This window comes from Physella acuta, unplaced genomic scaffold (genome assembly GCF_028476545.2).
Source record: "Physella acuta isolate Inbredline_101_S28 unplaced genomic scaffold, ASM2847654v3 ptg002057l, whole genome shotgun sequence".
In the NCBI taxonomy this organism is placed as follows: Eukaryota; Metazoa; Mollusca; class Gastropoda; family Physidae; genus Physella; species Physella acuta.
In genome coordinates, this window is record NW_026733560.1 from 17625 (window position 1) to 30778 (window position 13154).

At 29.0% G+C, this 13154-nt stretch overlaps 1 protein-coding gene across 5 annotated transcripts; it reads left to right on the forward strand.

Annotated features, from left to right (window-relative positions):
• Nucleotides 1-1360: 1360 nt before the first annotated feature.
• LOC131931924 (uncharacterized) lies at nucleotides 1361-11496 on the forward strand. Of its 5 annotated transcripts, XM_059288753.1 has the most exons (14): nucleotides 1361-1564; nucleotides 2042-2077; nucleotides 3540-3611; nucleotides 4294-4452; nucleotides 4647-4908; nucleotides 5252-5395; nucleotides 5704-5818; nucleotides 7337-7474; nucleotides 7806-7949; nucleotides 8415-8512; nucleotides 9337-9594; nucleotides 10108-10320; nucleotides 10838-10906; nucleotides 11152-11496. In XM_059288753.1, the coding sequence occupies exons 1-14, from the start codon at nucleotides 1368-1370 to the stop codon at nucleotides 11251-11253; spliced, it is 2007 nt and encodes a 668-aa protein (XP_059144736.1). In that variant the 5' UTR covers nucleotides 1361-1367; the 3' UTR covers nucleotides 11254-11496. The 5 variants fall into 5 exon arrangements, with proteins under 5 accessions (XP_059144736.1, XP_059144738.1, XP_059144737.1 ...); XM_059288755.1 differs by lacking the exon at nucleotides 3540-3611; XM_059288754.1 differs by lacking the exon at nucleotides 2042-2077.
• Nucleotides 11497-13154: the final 1658 nt, after the last annotated feature.

Genomic DNA, 13154 nt, shown 5'->3' on the forward strand with positions numbered 1-13154 from the left:
CCCGGTCAGAACGTCGTCCCCCCCCCCCCCCCCCCCCACTGGCAGGCTGGTGGCCTCAACCAATAATATAAACATTCTCCTAATATTGCCTAATAACAAAAATATTGTAACCTCAGTTTTAGTGTTTTGGACAGAAATGGGACACCAACAAAAGAGATCAGTCTTGAAACTTTTTGAAAGGCCTATTAACTATTAAATATTTTTAAAATCTTGTAAAATGTAATTAGTAAGCTTGACATAACTAGGCCATTGTGGTTTAAAAAGTATAATTTTTTTTAAATGGCAAATTTTTGAGTACAAATTACTAGACTCTACAAAGTAGGGTTTTCAGAAGATTTATGACTGAGTTAGTATCAAGCCAATCAATGCTTGTCTTACAAAAGTGAAACTGCAGGTGACATTTTAGAAGTAATAAAAATGAAGACTTAAACGCAAAAAATTGTTTTCAAATTGTCTGCATTTTCACATTTTAATTTTTTATACCATTGATTCTTAAATAATAAATATTACATTTTTGAAATTTTTGAAGCTTGCATTTTTATTATTAATTTGTATGTAGTATGCAAAACTTAAAAAACAAAAAGATTTTCTGTGTCTACAATAATGATAGAAGAATTTTTGCCAACTCTTTGATGTCCATTAGCCATTAGGGATAAGGTTAGAGATATTAGCAAGTCACATTGGTATTTAGCTAACTACCAATAGTTTAACAGCCCTAAAACAGATTCTTTGCTTTATAAATGTATACAATCAAGCGATAAAATTAAATAGGTAAACAAATATATAAAGGTAGGAATATATATATATATATATATATATATATATATATATATATATATATATATATATATATATATATATATATAATAAAACTAAACTAGGTAACCCATGATATCCCTCCTAGTTTATCAGCACAAAATCACACAACAACCAATACTGTGTTTATGATAGGCAAGGTAGAACTCTAAATCTAGTATGCGCCAGAATTTCATATCACTGCTCTTAAGCAAATAATTAGTTACTATTGATAACAAATTGTAATTGCATCTTATCTTGGTGGTCAATTGACCCCTATGTTTACTCCATTCAATCACTGATTACTGCTGGGTTAAATTCAACATTGATAAAAAGTTGCAGTTAAAAGTATATAGGCCTAATCTTAACTGGAAACTATTGTAAACCACATCCTTTTTTCTCTTTAAAGTTTGAGTAGCATTTAAGGTATAATATTTTAAAATAAAAAGTCTGTAAAGCAGTTTGTAATTTTTAAAATTTGTTGAATTTTAATAATAAATATTCTCTTCTTTGTCTATGTGATTGTGTTTTTTTTTAAAAATGTTTTGAATTAGATCTAAAGAAAACTCAGGATGGCTGGGGTAAGAGAAAGAGGCCATTTTAAATACCGGGAGTTTGAAGGTAGTCCAGAAATCAGTCACTGCCCAAATGTGTCATCAGTTAGAAGTGAGGACCCCAGCAGACTGCGGAGACTTGGACGTGTTGCTGGGTGGAACCCATGGTGTGGGGTCAGTGAGATGAGGTCACACTCACCTCCGGCTAATGAATGGTAAATTAATGAATTAATAAACAGTTAATTTCTTAAATATTTATTTTGTACCTCCACCTGTCATACTTGCGTTTTTGTGTAACTAAAATGTCTTTAAAACTAACTTAAGATTTAATATAACATTATTAGTGTCTCATACTGAATAAATATCTGGGTTGAACTAATCAATAGCCTATACATTTCTGTCTTCTTTGGATAACTTATTGTAATTAATTGTGTTTTTTTTAAGTTAACAATTTTCCTGTCCCTAACAGTTTGACTGTTATACACACAAATAACAGTTTAACTAGTATATGTGTTCTTTTATTTTCAATTTAAATACTCTGATTAACTTACCTATAGTCCTTCTTTGTTTTGGTACTAACTTATTAAATTTTGTTAATAAGTTACACATTTTCTTAACAATTAGTTTAATATTTAATTATCATGTTTAAGCATAATGTAGTCATCTTTTATTTAATCTTTCACTGTTTGAAGCTCCAGAGATATCTATGAAATGGTTTTAAGAGCAAGGTAGGGAGATAGTACTCTGTATGCATCATGGATATTTCTGCACAAAATATCATTTGGCATGACTTTAGAATTTTTGTTTGTTTGTAAAGCATTGGATGTGCATTTGTTGGTGTGGTTTTTTATTTTGTTCACAAAATTTCTGGCTTTTCAATGTTTATTTCTGCACTATGTAGTTGCTAAAAATTCAATTAAAGTACTGCTCTACTGTCAGATGTATAATATTCCAATTTTTAAAACTGGCATATATATAGTTAAGTGTTAATGCTAAACAAATAATTTGTAAAAAATTGCATCTGTTTTTTTAATTTATTGAAAAAGACAAAATATATGAAAATATTTTTAAAAGCTATTATTGTTTTGAAATACAGGTGTATTTTGCAAAATTATGTAGGAATAACATTCTTTTTTTAGGAATTTCTGTTCTATTTTAAAGGCATCTTGCTCACAAAGAGCCATTTTTGTATTCTAATCTGTATAATCTTTGCTGCTATGCTATCTCATACAAGTAGAACAATGTCATATATTCATTGATGTTTCTCATGTTTTTCTTTTGATTCAACTTCTGCCTATTTTAGCATTTAGAATAATTTCATCAAGCTGGATCCGGTTAGTTCTCATACAAGTGTCTTGCTTCTCAAACATGAAGACACATTTCTAATTTTGCCCTACAGACTGAGTATCCTATCTGTTAGAATATTTTTCTGGCAGGTTGAGGGGACATGTCCTTGAACTTATTACTAACAGCATAATCTCAACCTGGCCTTTGACATTGATTGTATTATTGCAGTCATAACATTTCTCTTTATCACAAACAACAAATGTCTCAACAAACAAGTAAGAATGTCACCAAGTTTCAACTTTTTTTCCCCTTCATTTTAGCTTGCAAGTACATAGAAATATGGAAGGTAATAATGAAGAGACTAACAAATAAATAGAGATAGAGATTGCCCCCTTAAGTGATGTCATAAAAAATAAAATAATACTGTAATAATACTTTAACAAAATATTATTGGATGTATGCCGTGTTTTTTTGCGTGTAAGAACCCAATGGGACAATGTTCCACTACATTTTAAAAACAAATTATTAATAAAAGTAATTAACAGATTTTTAGTTATGTGATGAGCGTGAGTGTCTATTAGGTTATCAAATAAGGTTTCAGTCTTTAAAAAAATTGATAATATTAATGAAGCACTTTATGTTTAAATTTATATGACCATGAAAACATTTATAAAATTGTATCAATATACTTTAAAGATGTAAGGAATGCTTTATTTATTATTTAACATTTTTGTATGTTTAGGAACATTTCTGCTTAAATAAAAATATGTATCCTCCACATTGAAAAGAAATAATTAAACCTTTACACATCAATTTCTTACCATCTTCATCTCTGTTAAAAAAAGTGTTTGCTATTAATTTTTATGATTTAGGAAATTGATTTTTTTATTAATTTATTGCCAGTACATTTCATCTGTCAACTTTGAATAGAAATCAGATGCAGAGAAATAGTTTTATTCTTCAGCCAGAATGCATGTAATTTAATAATTACCCTTATTCCAATCTATTGTTCCTAAATTCAGTGAAATTCTGCTTTGAAAATGCTTTAGTTTTCAAATGAAATTTTACACAAAAAATATATTTTTGATCATAATCATATTATATTCATATTAACTAAAATTCTAATTGTTTGTTATAAAACAAATTACCTGCCTTAGCATAAACTTGTCCTTAAATTAGCCTGCTCCTCTCTTAATGTATAAATATTAACCTAATTTTTATAAATTCAAATATATCTTAACTTACTTGCATGCTTTATAATTTATGTAAAATTGCTTATGCTGCACAGTTTATTAGATAATTTTCATGCTTTCCTATTTTTCAGTTTTTTGCTTTAAACACTTTTCCTAAATTTGTCTTTAATGAAAAAAAATTGACATTTGTTAAAGTTTTATGTTCATTCAGTTGATAAGTATTGGCCTAAGACTTTCAAAAGCTCATTATTTTTAAACTTGAAAAATGTTAAAAAAAATTAAATAAAAGTAGTAAAGGTAGAAACAAAATTCAATGCTTTGAAATAATTTCTATTTCTAAAATTGCTTTTGTTTTAAAAAATGAGCTAATAGTTATAAAGTAATCCTATACATTTAGTATTTTAATAAGTTATTTCACCCGATACTAAAAATTATTGATTGCCATTTTCATTACAACTCTTTAGGCTTCAGATACAAAACCCTGATCGTTTGTTATCAGAGAACATTCCATCAGCTATTGCTGATGATGAGTTTATACGGTCACATATTGACATGCCACCTAAACTGCCTAATTGGATTTGGGCATCACTGGTTGCCATTCTGGGTATTAAAACATCTTCAACGTAAGTAATGATTTAAAAAATTAAAATATATATAAATCTTTGGGTTTTATTCTGTTATTTTTCTTTTTAATATTGAACTTTCAATTTTTCAGGTTTTTGAAATGCCATTGCACTTTAATTTTTGTCCTAATAAAATAATGTTTCTTGTTTGCAAAGTAACAGTTAATGAATTTTTTTGTTTATTTGAAATATAGAAAACAAGTTTGTATAGCAACTGCACTTCATATCATCACACTGATCGCAGCATTTTCCTTCGGAGCAAGCGGTTTTGTCTTTAATATCTATGACAGTTTGGGCAAATTCTCTAAAACCACAGTTCTTGTTGGTATTGCCAAATCTGTCCTGGGCTTGTATTGGATCGGCATTGGAATTTACGCCAATTCTTTAGCAGCTCGATTGTTTAGTAATAAAAGGATGGTGGATTGTATTCGTCTACACTCCAAAACTTTTCTCAAGGTTTGCTTGATTTTTGTGTGATTCTGTCTTATGAATAAAAAAGAAAAACAGTACATTATTGTTTAGCCAGAGTTTGGGGAATGTTTACAATGCTAACAAAATCATAGTATAATTATTGTTTCTTGATTCTTTTATAAATACATTTAATTAAATTAATTAATTCTTGCTTAAAAACATTAATGTGAATTTAATTGCAGTTTGAATTTAGATACTGATTATTTGATGTTGCTAAAATCTTAATTTAGTCATGAAAGCTGCTATTGGATTTCAAAATCTGGGTGGGGAAGTAAGAGTAGTTACTGTTTGGAGGTTAGACTTTTTTTTTTTTTTACCACACTTTCAGATAAGCACAGTGTTAATCATTGTGATTCTGTCTATGATTGTTATTGCTACCAATCTATACACCAATATCTACCTCTTGGATAACAAAGCTTCTGGCAATGAGACTGGGGTTGTTGACAGTAACTGTGCCACAATTGGTTCTCAGGTTGGATATGTTTTCTTTTCTCATCAATTATACCTTTTTCCTGATAAGTCATTTGTTTTAATTTATCATTATTTAGTAACATAGCTGTAGGTTGTCTCCCTTGGTTATTTCTTTTACTACATAGTTGAGATTTTTGAGATGTTGCAAACATAAATTAATAATCATGGGTAAACAAATGTAACTATTTACTTTTAAAATCTCTATTTTTAAATTTTGTAGATTATAAAAATAAAAAAGTATCTAAAAATTAAATGTTTTCATCTAACTGTTTGATTAATATTTTCCTTCTGTTGTTCATAATGTGCCAGGTAATTCTGTGCCAAATCTACTTTGGGTCCAAAGTTTTCTATTCAATTTTGTGCTTGACCTGGAACCTTTTGGTTGCATGTATTTATCTCTCTGTATGCAGGACTCACACTATAAGTAAGCAATTTTTCAAAAATTATTTGTTTAAAGAATTAAAGTTTGAGTTATAAAATTCTCAAAATCTAGTTTTAAAAGTATATCTGTCTTGATATTATTTATTTTACAAAACAAAAACTTAAAATTTTAAACTTTTTTCAAATTGTAAGAATTATCTTATAGATATAAGACAGAAGTTAATAACAAAACAATTAAAAATTTAAGAAAATAAGCATTTTAAAATTTTAAACTTTACAATTTTATTTTTTTCATTATGATCAGATAAATAACTTAACATTATGGTTTGAAATTAAAACTTTCTTACTAGGCATAATGAAATTCAGCAATGTTTTTTAAATATATTGCTATGGACACTGCATTTCGTTTTTTTTTTACAAGCTTTTATTTAACTCACTTCCTTGTCAGTCGTCAGTCTGTCGTAAGTCATCAGTCTAGATCGAAATGCCAGTGTGAAAATTTGGACACTTCTACTTGACCGATACGATTCACAGTTGGCACGTGGGTCAAGACATGAAGACAATGCAATCTGAAATTAAATTTGACTTAATTGGATGCCTAATTAATTTTTTATGAATTAATTAAAATTTGGACCGAATTAGTAGGCATGTCCATCCGACCACACCACACGCGTCATCACGTTCAATAGCTGCGCCATCACGTTCAATAGCTGCGCCATCACGTTCAATAGCTGCGCCATCACGTTCAATAGCTGCGCCATCACGTTCAATAGCTGCGCCATCACGTTCAATAGCTGCGCCATCACGTTCAATAGGCGCGCAATGGTTTTTGTCATGTAACTCTATTGTAAATAAAACAAGTAAAGTACTGGAAAAAAAATTCATAAAAAACGTTTTAATAACAAGCTTTTATGTACTAATGCACTAAAAAGTAGAAAATAAATTATACACTACTATTTAAATAACTATAAAGAAAAGCGTGGGTCTCTTCCCAAATATTAGTAAAGGTATCCAATAGATACTAAAAAAAATTTTTGTGACCGAAGGAAAGGATATTTTTGAAAACTTTCTTCGGCAATATTGTTCTAAATTATGACAGGAATCGATTGGTACATGTTTCAAGTCGCTAAGTGGTCTGGTTGCCGAGATATGGGCCAAAAACTGCTTTTTTTTCGAGGTTTTTTGGCTTTTCCGGGAAATCCATGAAAGAAACCCGTAATTTTTATGGCCTATGTTCATCCTCGTAACTTACTTGCTTAACATAATTGGTTTTGGAACTAGTCATCGATATTGCTTCGTTGAGGAGGAGATACGACTTAAAGCTGCGGACACACATCCATCCATCCATCCATTCATTCATACATTCATACATCCAGAAATGACGGGTTAATAAACGCAATTCTCCAGAATGGAAATTGTGCTAAAAATTTAAAATTATGCCTGAAATTGCTGCACATAAATAATAACATCTTAGTTAAAGACACTTGAAATTTAATAAATTTTGAAAGTTCAATATTTATGTTTTGATGATAGTATTCATTGTGACATTTTTTATTACTAGGTATTCGCAGGTTCATGAAAGAGCTAATGTACGACACAAAAATTTTTGAGGAATTTTGCATGATACAGGCCCTGGAAGAACAACAGCAGCAACCAGCTAATCAGAGAAATCATAGTGCAGTGGCTGATAACTTGAATGGTGAGAGTTATTCCCCTTAATGTATATTCATAATCAACATTTTAATTTAATCTTTTTTTTAATGTTATTAGTTTGTTTATTATGCGTTCAAATATTTATTACCTTGTTCATCTTAAGAACCTATAGACCTATCAATATGTGTTTTCTAAAAATTCACTGGCTTAAGTAAACATTTCCATTGTAAAATTTGGATTGCTCATTCTTTAAAAGCATCCCAAAATAAGATAATTAAATTTATTGTTTAGCATAAAAATAGAATTTCCTACTATGATTAACTATTTTAAGTAATTATAAAACTTATAACATGCTAAAAAAATTTTTTTTACTGCAGAGTTTGACATCTGGCATGACGACATAGCCAACTTTGACACTGACAGTCATTCTGAGCCACCAAGTAACGCACACTTGTTACGGACACTTCGAGTCATGCGACAAAACACGAGGTCTCAGCTGACTCAACTTACCAATGAAACAGGTAAAGCTAAATTACTCTAACTTTAGGTATTAATTTACAGGGTTCGGGAGGTCCTGGAAAACTCATAAAATTAAAAAAATAGTAAAAATCTCCTGGAATTCTCATGAAATTTTAAAAAAATCTCTCGAAATTCCGAATATTCCACTTAAATATTTTTGCAAAAAATTGTTAAAAAGAAGATCTATTATAAAATATTGCCATTTTTTGAAGGACAAATACATCAGCTGAGCTTGGTTCGTGTTTGATTTAATACAACTCTTAAAATAAGTACACTAAATTTTATTAGTGTAAATAAACATAAATATTTACAAGCTATGCTTGCTTGTCTAGTTGATGGATCCACATGCATCCACAGATGAAATTTTATTGATTTCTTCCATGCTGTGATAAATGGATGAACCCGTATGTAGAAATGAAAATAAATTTGATGTTTAAAATATTTTAAAAATTGTATTGTTTACACAGGCAGCCAACAGCCAGAGAGTCTGTACATGTCTTGTAGCATACCAAACAGAGAGAGATCCAACTCCAGTCGTGGCTGGCACTTAGGAGAAGACAATAATGTAAGTCACACAATCATAATCATGAGAAGGCAATAATTACACAATCATGAGAAGGCAATAATGTAAGTCACACAATCATCATAATTACACAATTATGAGAAGACAATGATTGCACAATCTTGAGAAGACAAAGATTACACAATAGTTAGAAGGCAATAATGTACGTTACACAATCATCATAATTACACAATCATGAGAAGACAATGATTACACAATCATGAGAAGACAATGATTACACAATCATGAGAAGACAATGATTACACAATCATGAGAAGACAATGATTACACAATCATGAGAAGACAATGATTACACAATCATGAGAAGACAGTAATGTTAGCACACAATCATCATCATAAGAAAATAATTACACAATTATGAGAGGACAGTAATGTAAGTCATTCAATTATGAGAAGACAATGATTACACAATCATTAGAAAACAATAATGTAAGTCACACAATCATGACAAGACAATAATGGTAGCCACAATCGTAAGAAGACAGTAATGTTAGTCACAATCATAAGATGACAATAATGTTAGTCACAATCATAAGATGACAGTAATGTTAGTCACAATCATAAGATGACAATAATGTTAGTCACAATCATAAGAAGACAATAATGTTTCAACACAATCATGAGAAGACAATAATTATACAATCATAGAAGACAATAATTACACAATCTCAATCATTAGAAGACAATAATGTCACACAATCAACAGAAATCATGATTTTTGTACATTTATTAATTTTACACTTCCGAAGTAGAAAGAGAAATAATGTAATGGTTGTTATTTGATAAAGTTTATTTTCCCATCACAGAGTGTAGCCTCTGATCTTGACTCAGTTGGGAGTCCAGAACAAGGGGAGAAAACCATCCTGGGGACTCCCATACAAGAAAGCACTCAATACAAAAATCTGCCATCACATGACAGAGCTATGGATGGCAAAGTTCCACAGGCATCTACGCCTCAGGAACCTTCCCATGTGCCTGCCCAGGTTACTCGCTCTTTTCTCAGTGATGTGCAACCACCTATCATGAAGAATGAGGATCTAATGTTCACATACTTCCAATTGCTGGTGAGTTTATTAAAAAGCTAAACTTAAATAAGTAAACAAATTCTTTGATTTATACCTGTTGAATTTGAATTAAATATAATGATTATAGTTAATCTCTGTATACCATGCGTGGTAGAACTTAAGACTGCTCCCTCGTACAAATTTATATGCAGTATATCTGACTTAAGTTTTAATGTATATTAAATTTGAGCATTATTGTGCTTTGTTTGATAATAAAAATAACGAATAAACTATTTTGCTTGTGTTTTTTTTTTTTTGCAAATAAAATGAAAACAAGATCTAAAACAATTTTAAATAAATGTTTTATATTTTTAACAAGTAAAATTTTAAAGTGTTGGTTTTGAAATGCATTTTTATGATTCCTTGATAAGAACCAACAAAATTTCTTCCATTACTTGTATTGTTTAGTATTTTTTAAGTAATTAACTTTATTTAGTAACATTTTTTAAAAGTTTGCTTCTTCTTCAGTATTTCTAGTGTAAATTTAAAAGTTTTAAATTTGTAACCATTTAGCGCAGACTGTCGTCCACATCACGTTTGCTCCAGCGCTGGATTTCAAGTTGGATAACTTTCATCATGCTTTGGTGCTCTCTGCTTATCGTGTACTGGACTACACACACTGCACAGCTTTCTGGGATTGTTCAGTTTCTTACTCCCCTTGTAGCACTTGGCCTTTTGACCTCAGCTTATGCTGAAGTCAACTTTGAGGGTGAAAGGTTACTTAAGGTTGGTGCACATTTATTATGTTAGTTTTTCATATTTTTTATTTTATATATTTCTTTAGTTGAGGATACTAAAGCTGTTTTTTAATTAGCTTTTTAAAACATTTTTTTAAAATTTGTAGTCTATTAGCATTTTTAAATTACATTAGTGAATATAAAGTAGGTTTAAATCTTTCATTTAAGTGTAATATTCAGTCATGCAGAGTGAAGTTGAGTTAAATATAATCATTATAGCTATCTCTGTCTATATACCATTCATGTTAGAGCTTACGATTGCTGACCCGACGGTCTTGAGTTCGAATCCCTGGTACATATTTGTAAAATGTCCCTGAGTCTACCCAGCTCTGATGAGTACCTGAATCATGTTAGGGAAACCAAGGCGGCTAGACATAGTGCTGACCTTACTATTCCTTCATATGCTGAGGTCATTGAAATCAATTAACTCTACTTCATCTGATCATATAGGTTTTTTTTACTTATTTATTTTATTTCATGTTTATTTTATTTACTCATTTCTACAGTGTGTTCTGCCAACTGAAGAAAGAATGTCTGTCTTGTATTATTTCCAAAGTACCAAACTAGAACTGAAGGTAAGTTCATTAATAAGCCAAGATGTATCTTAATTACCTCTTGTTGATTCTTGTTTTTATCCAGTTGCCTTTGCCATTATTTCTTCTTTTGACAAAAAGTCACTGTTTGTTTAATAATACTCATTTTTTAAATCTTAGATGCTAAAATAATAAAAAGATTTTTAAAATCATTTTAAAAGCATTTTTCATTACTACCTAAAAAGTAATATCATGTTTTAACTAATTTTATTTCTATTCCTATATAGATATTTAGCTTTACAATGACATACAACACCATTGTAACTGTTGTTGCTGGTATTGCTGTTACATTTGCAACCAGAATAATCTTGGACCAGTTTGTGAAATAATCAGTGTAGCTCTTCATCAAAAGAGATCAATGGAGAGTCAAGGCAAAAAATATGCTGAATGAAAAATATTTTAAGGCCACATAACATGCAGTATTTTACTTGTTGAAATTATTTTTTTTTCTACACGGAATCCTTTGCTAAGAACATTCCAATATAATGTATCTATGCTAATTACTTTCTTGTAACAAAGTAGATTTAATAACTTCAATCATCCAGTGAAAATTTTAAAAGAAAGTTTAATTGTGTTAGTTTTTTTTTCTTTTTTTGCACAAGCATTTTTCTATTAATATTTACATCTTCCCCCACCCCATTTACTTCAACTTGTACAATTATATTATTTAAACATTTTTTTTAAAGATTTTAATTTGATGAAATTCCACAAATGGTTTCTTATTATCTATTTGAGGATTAATTTTAGTCAACTGCTAAAATTTTAAAATCCCTAACATATAGATTTCTTTTAACAGCAAAATTAAAGTGTACCATGATTCTGATGACTGACTAGTTGGAGACTATTTTCCCAAGCTAATTCAAAATTTATTTTTCTAAATAGTAAACTTTGTAAAATGCTGCTCATTTAGTGGTTCAAAAATAGTTCTTTGCTAAAAAAATTGATCTTTAAAAATTCTCCGAAAAAAATGTGTAATAAGCAAATTTAAATAACATTAAAATTTTCATTTGTTAAAAAGAATAATTGTTAAACACTTTTTAAAAAATAATTTTTTGAGTACTAAAAGTCATTTTATTAAGTTTTTGTAATAAATAAGTTTTTGTTTCTTTTATACATAATATGAAACAATGTATTAAATACAAATATTGAATTCACAATCTTTAAAAAAAATGTTAATCAAATTTGGATTAATTCATGGCTATATTAAGATGCCTTTTACTTGTACAATTTAATTATATGTAAAGTTTTCGAGGTTTTCAAATGATATTCTTGAAGACTATTATTGTTTTTTTTTAACATCCTTCACTGTCTCATTTTTTTAAAAATCAAATGGTTGATGGTTTTGTACTGATTAAACCTTTGAACTGTAAACATTTGATAAGTAACACACAATACCTAGTGATATTCAAATATTCTCCACTTGCTAATTTTACATAAAAAGGACACATTTTTGAAAAGCAGGCTGCAGAAACATACAGGCTAGTTAGTTATTTAAAAATTATATTACAAAGTAAGGTTTATTACAGATGGAGTCAATAGATTAAATTAATATTAAGTTTTACTACAGCTATGCTATCCATTTAAAATAGTAATAATTTTGTTAATTGCTGCCTTTGTGCAAGTTTTAAAATAACTGGAAGCATTTAAATGAGGTCGTTGTTTGTCAATATAGCAAACTGTGTTCAACTGTTTCTGCAAGCATTTAGACATTTTCAGGAGGGTGCCTGATATTATTCTTTTTTTTTTTTCAAATTTAAATCATTTAGAATAAGATGGTATTTATATATACTTTTTTTTAATCTGCCAAAGAGATTTAAATTTTATTTTAAGTCAAGTATTTTTTATTTAAGTTTGTAATTTACACTCTAGTATTATAATTAAATATATATATATATAAATATTTATATATTTTTTTACCCATCATACCAGCTTGTCCCTATATACCAAAGTATTATTCACTTACACATACTTTATATGTTTGTAATATTTCAACAAAAAACGTATATTTTCAATATCTTTAATTATGACTTATAACATTATTTTTCTGTGCAAGAATTACTGTATTTTCTCAGATGTGTTAAAGTGTATTTGATTCAAGTTTTTGATCTTTGTGTTGTCAGTTTTATTTATCAAAATTAGATGTCAGTGCTGATATCACTTAGCCTTCCCAGAGTTATTATTTGAATGTCAAGGATAAAAACAAATAAATACTCTCAATTTTAAAATTGTA

Coding starts and splice junctions, on each gene's coding strand:
- LOC131931924 (XM_059288753.1), top strand. CDS start 1,368: ATGGCTGGGGTAAGAGAAAGAGGCCATTTTAAATACCGGGAGTTTGAA. Junction 4,453..4,646: donor GGTATTAAAACATCTTCAAC/GTAAGTAATGAT, acceptor TTTGAAATATAG/AAAACAAGTTTGTATAGCAA. Junction 5,396..5,703: donor GTGCCACAATTGGTTCTCAG/GTTGGATATGTT, acceptor ATAATGTGCCAG/GTAATTCTGTGCCAAATCTA.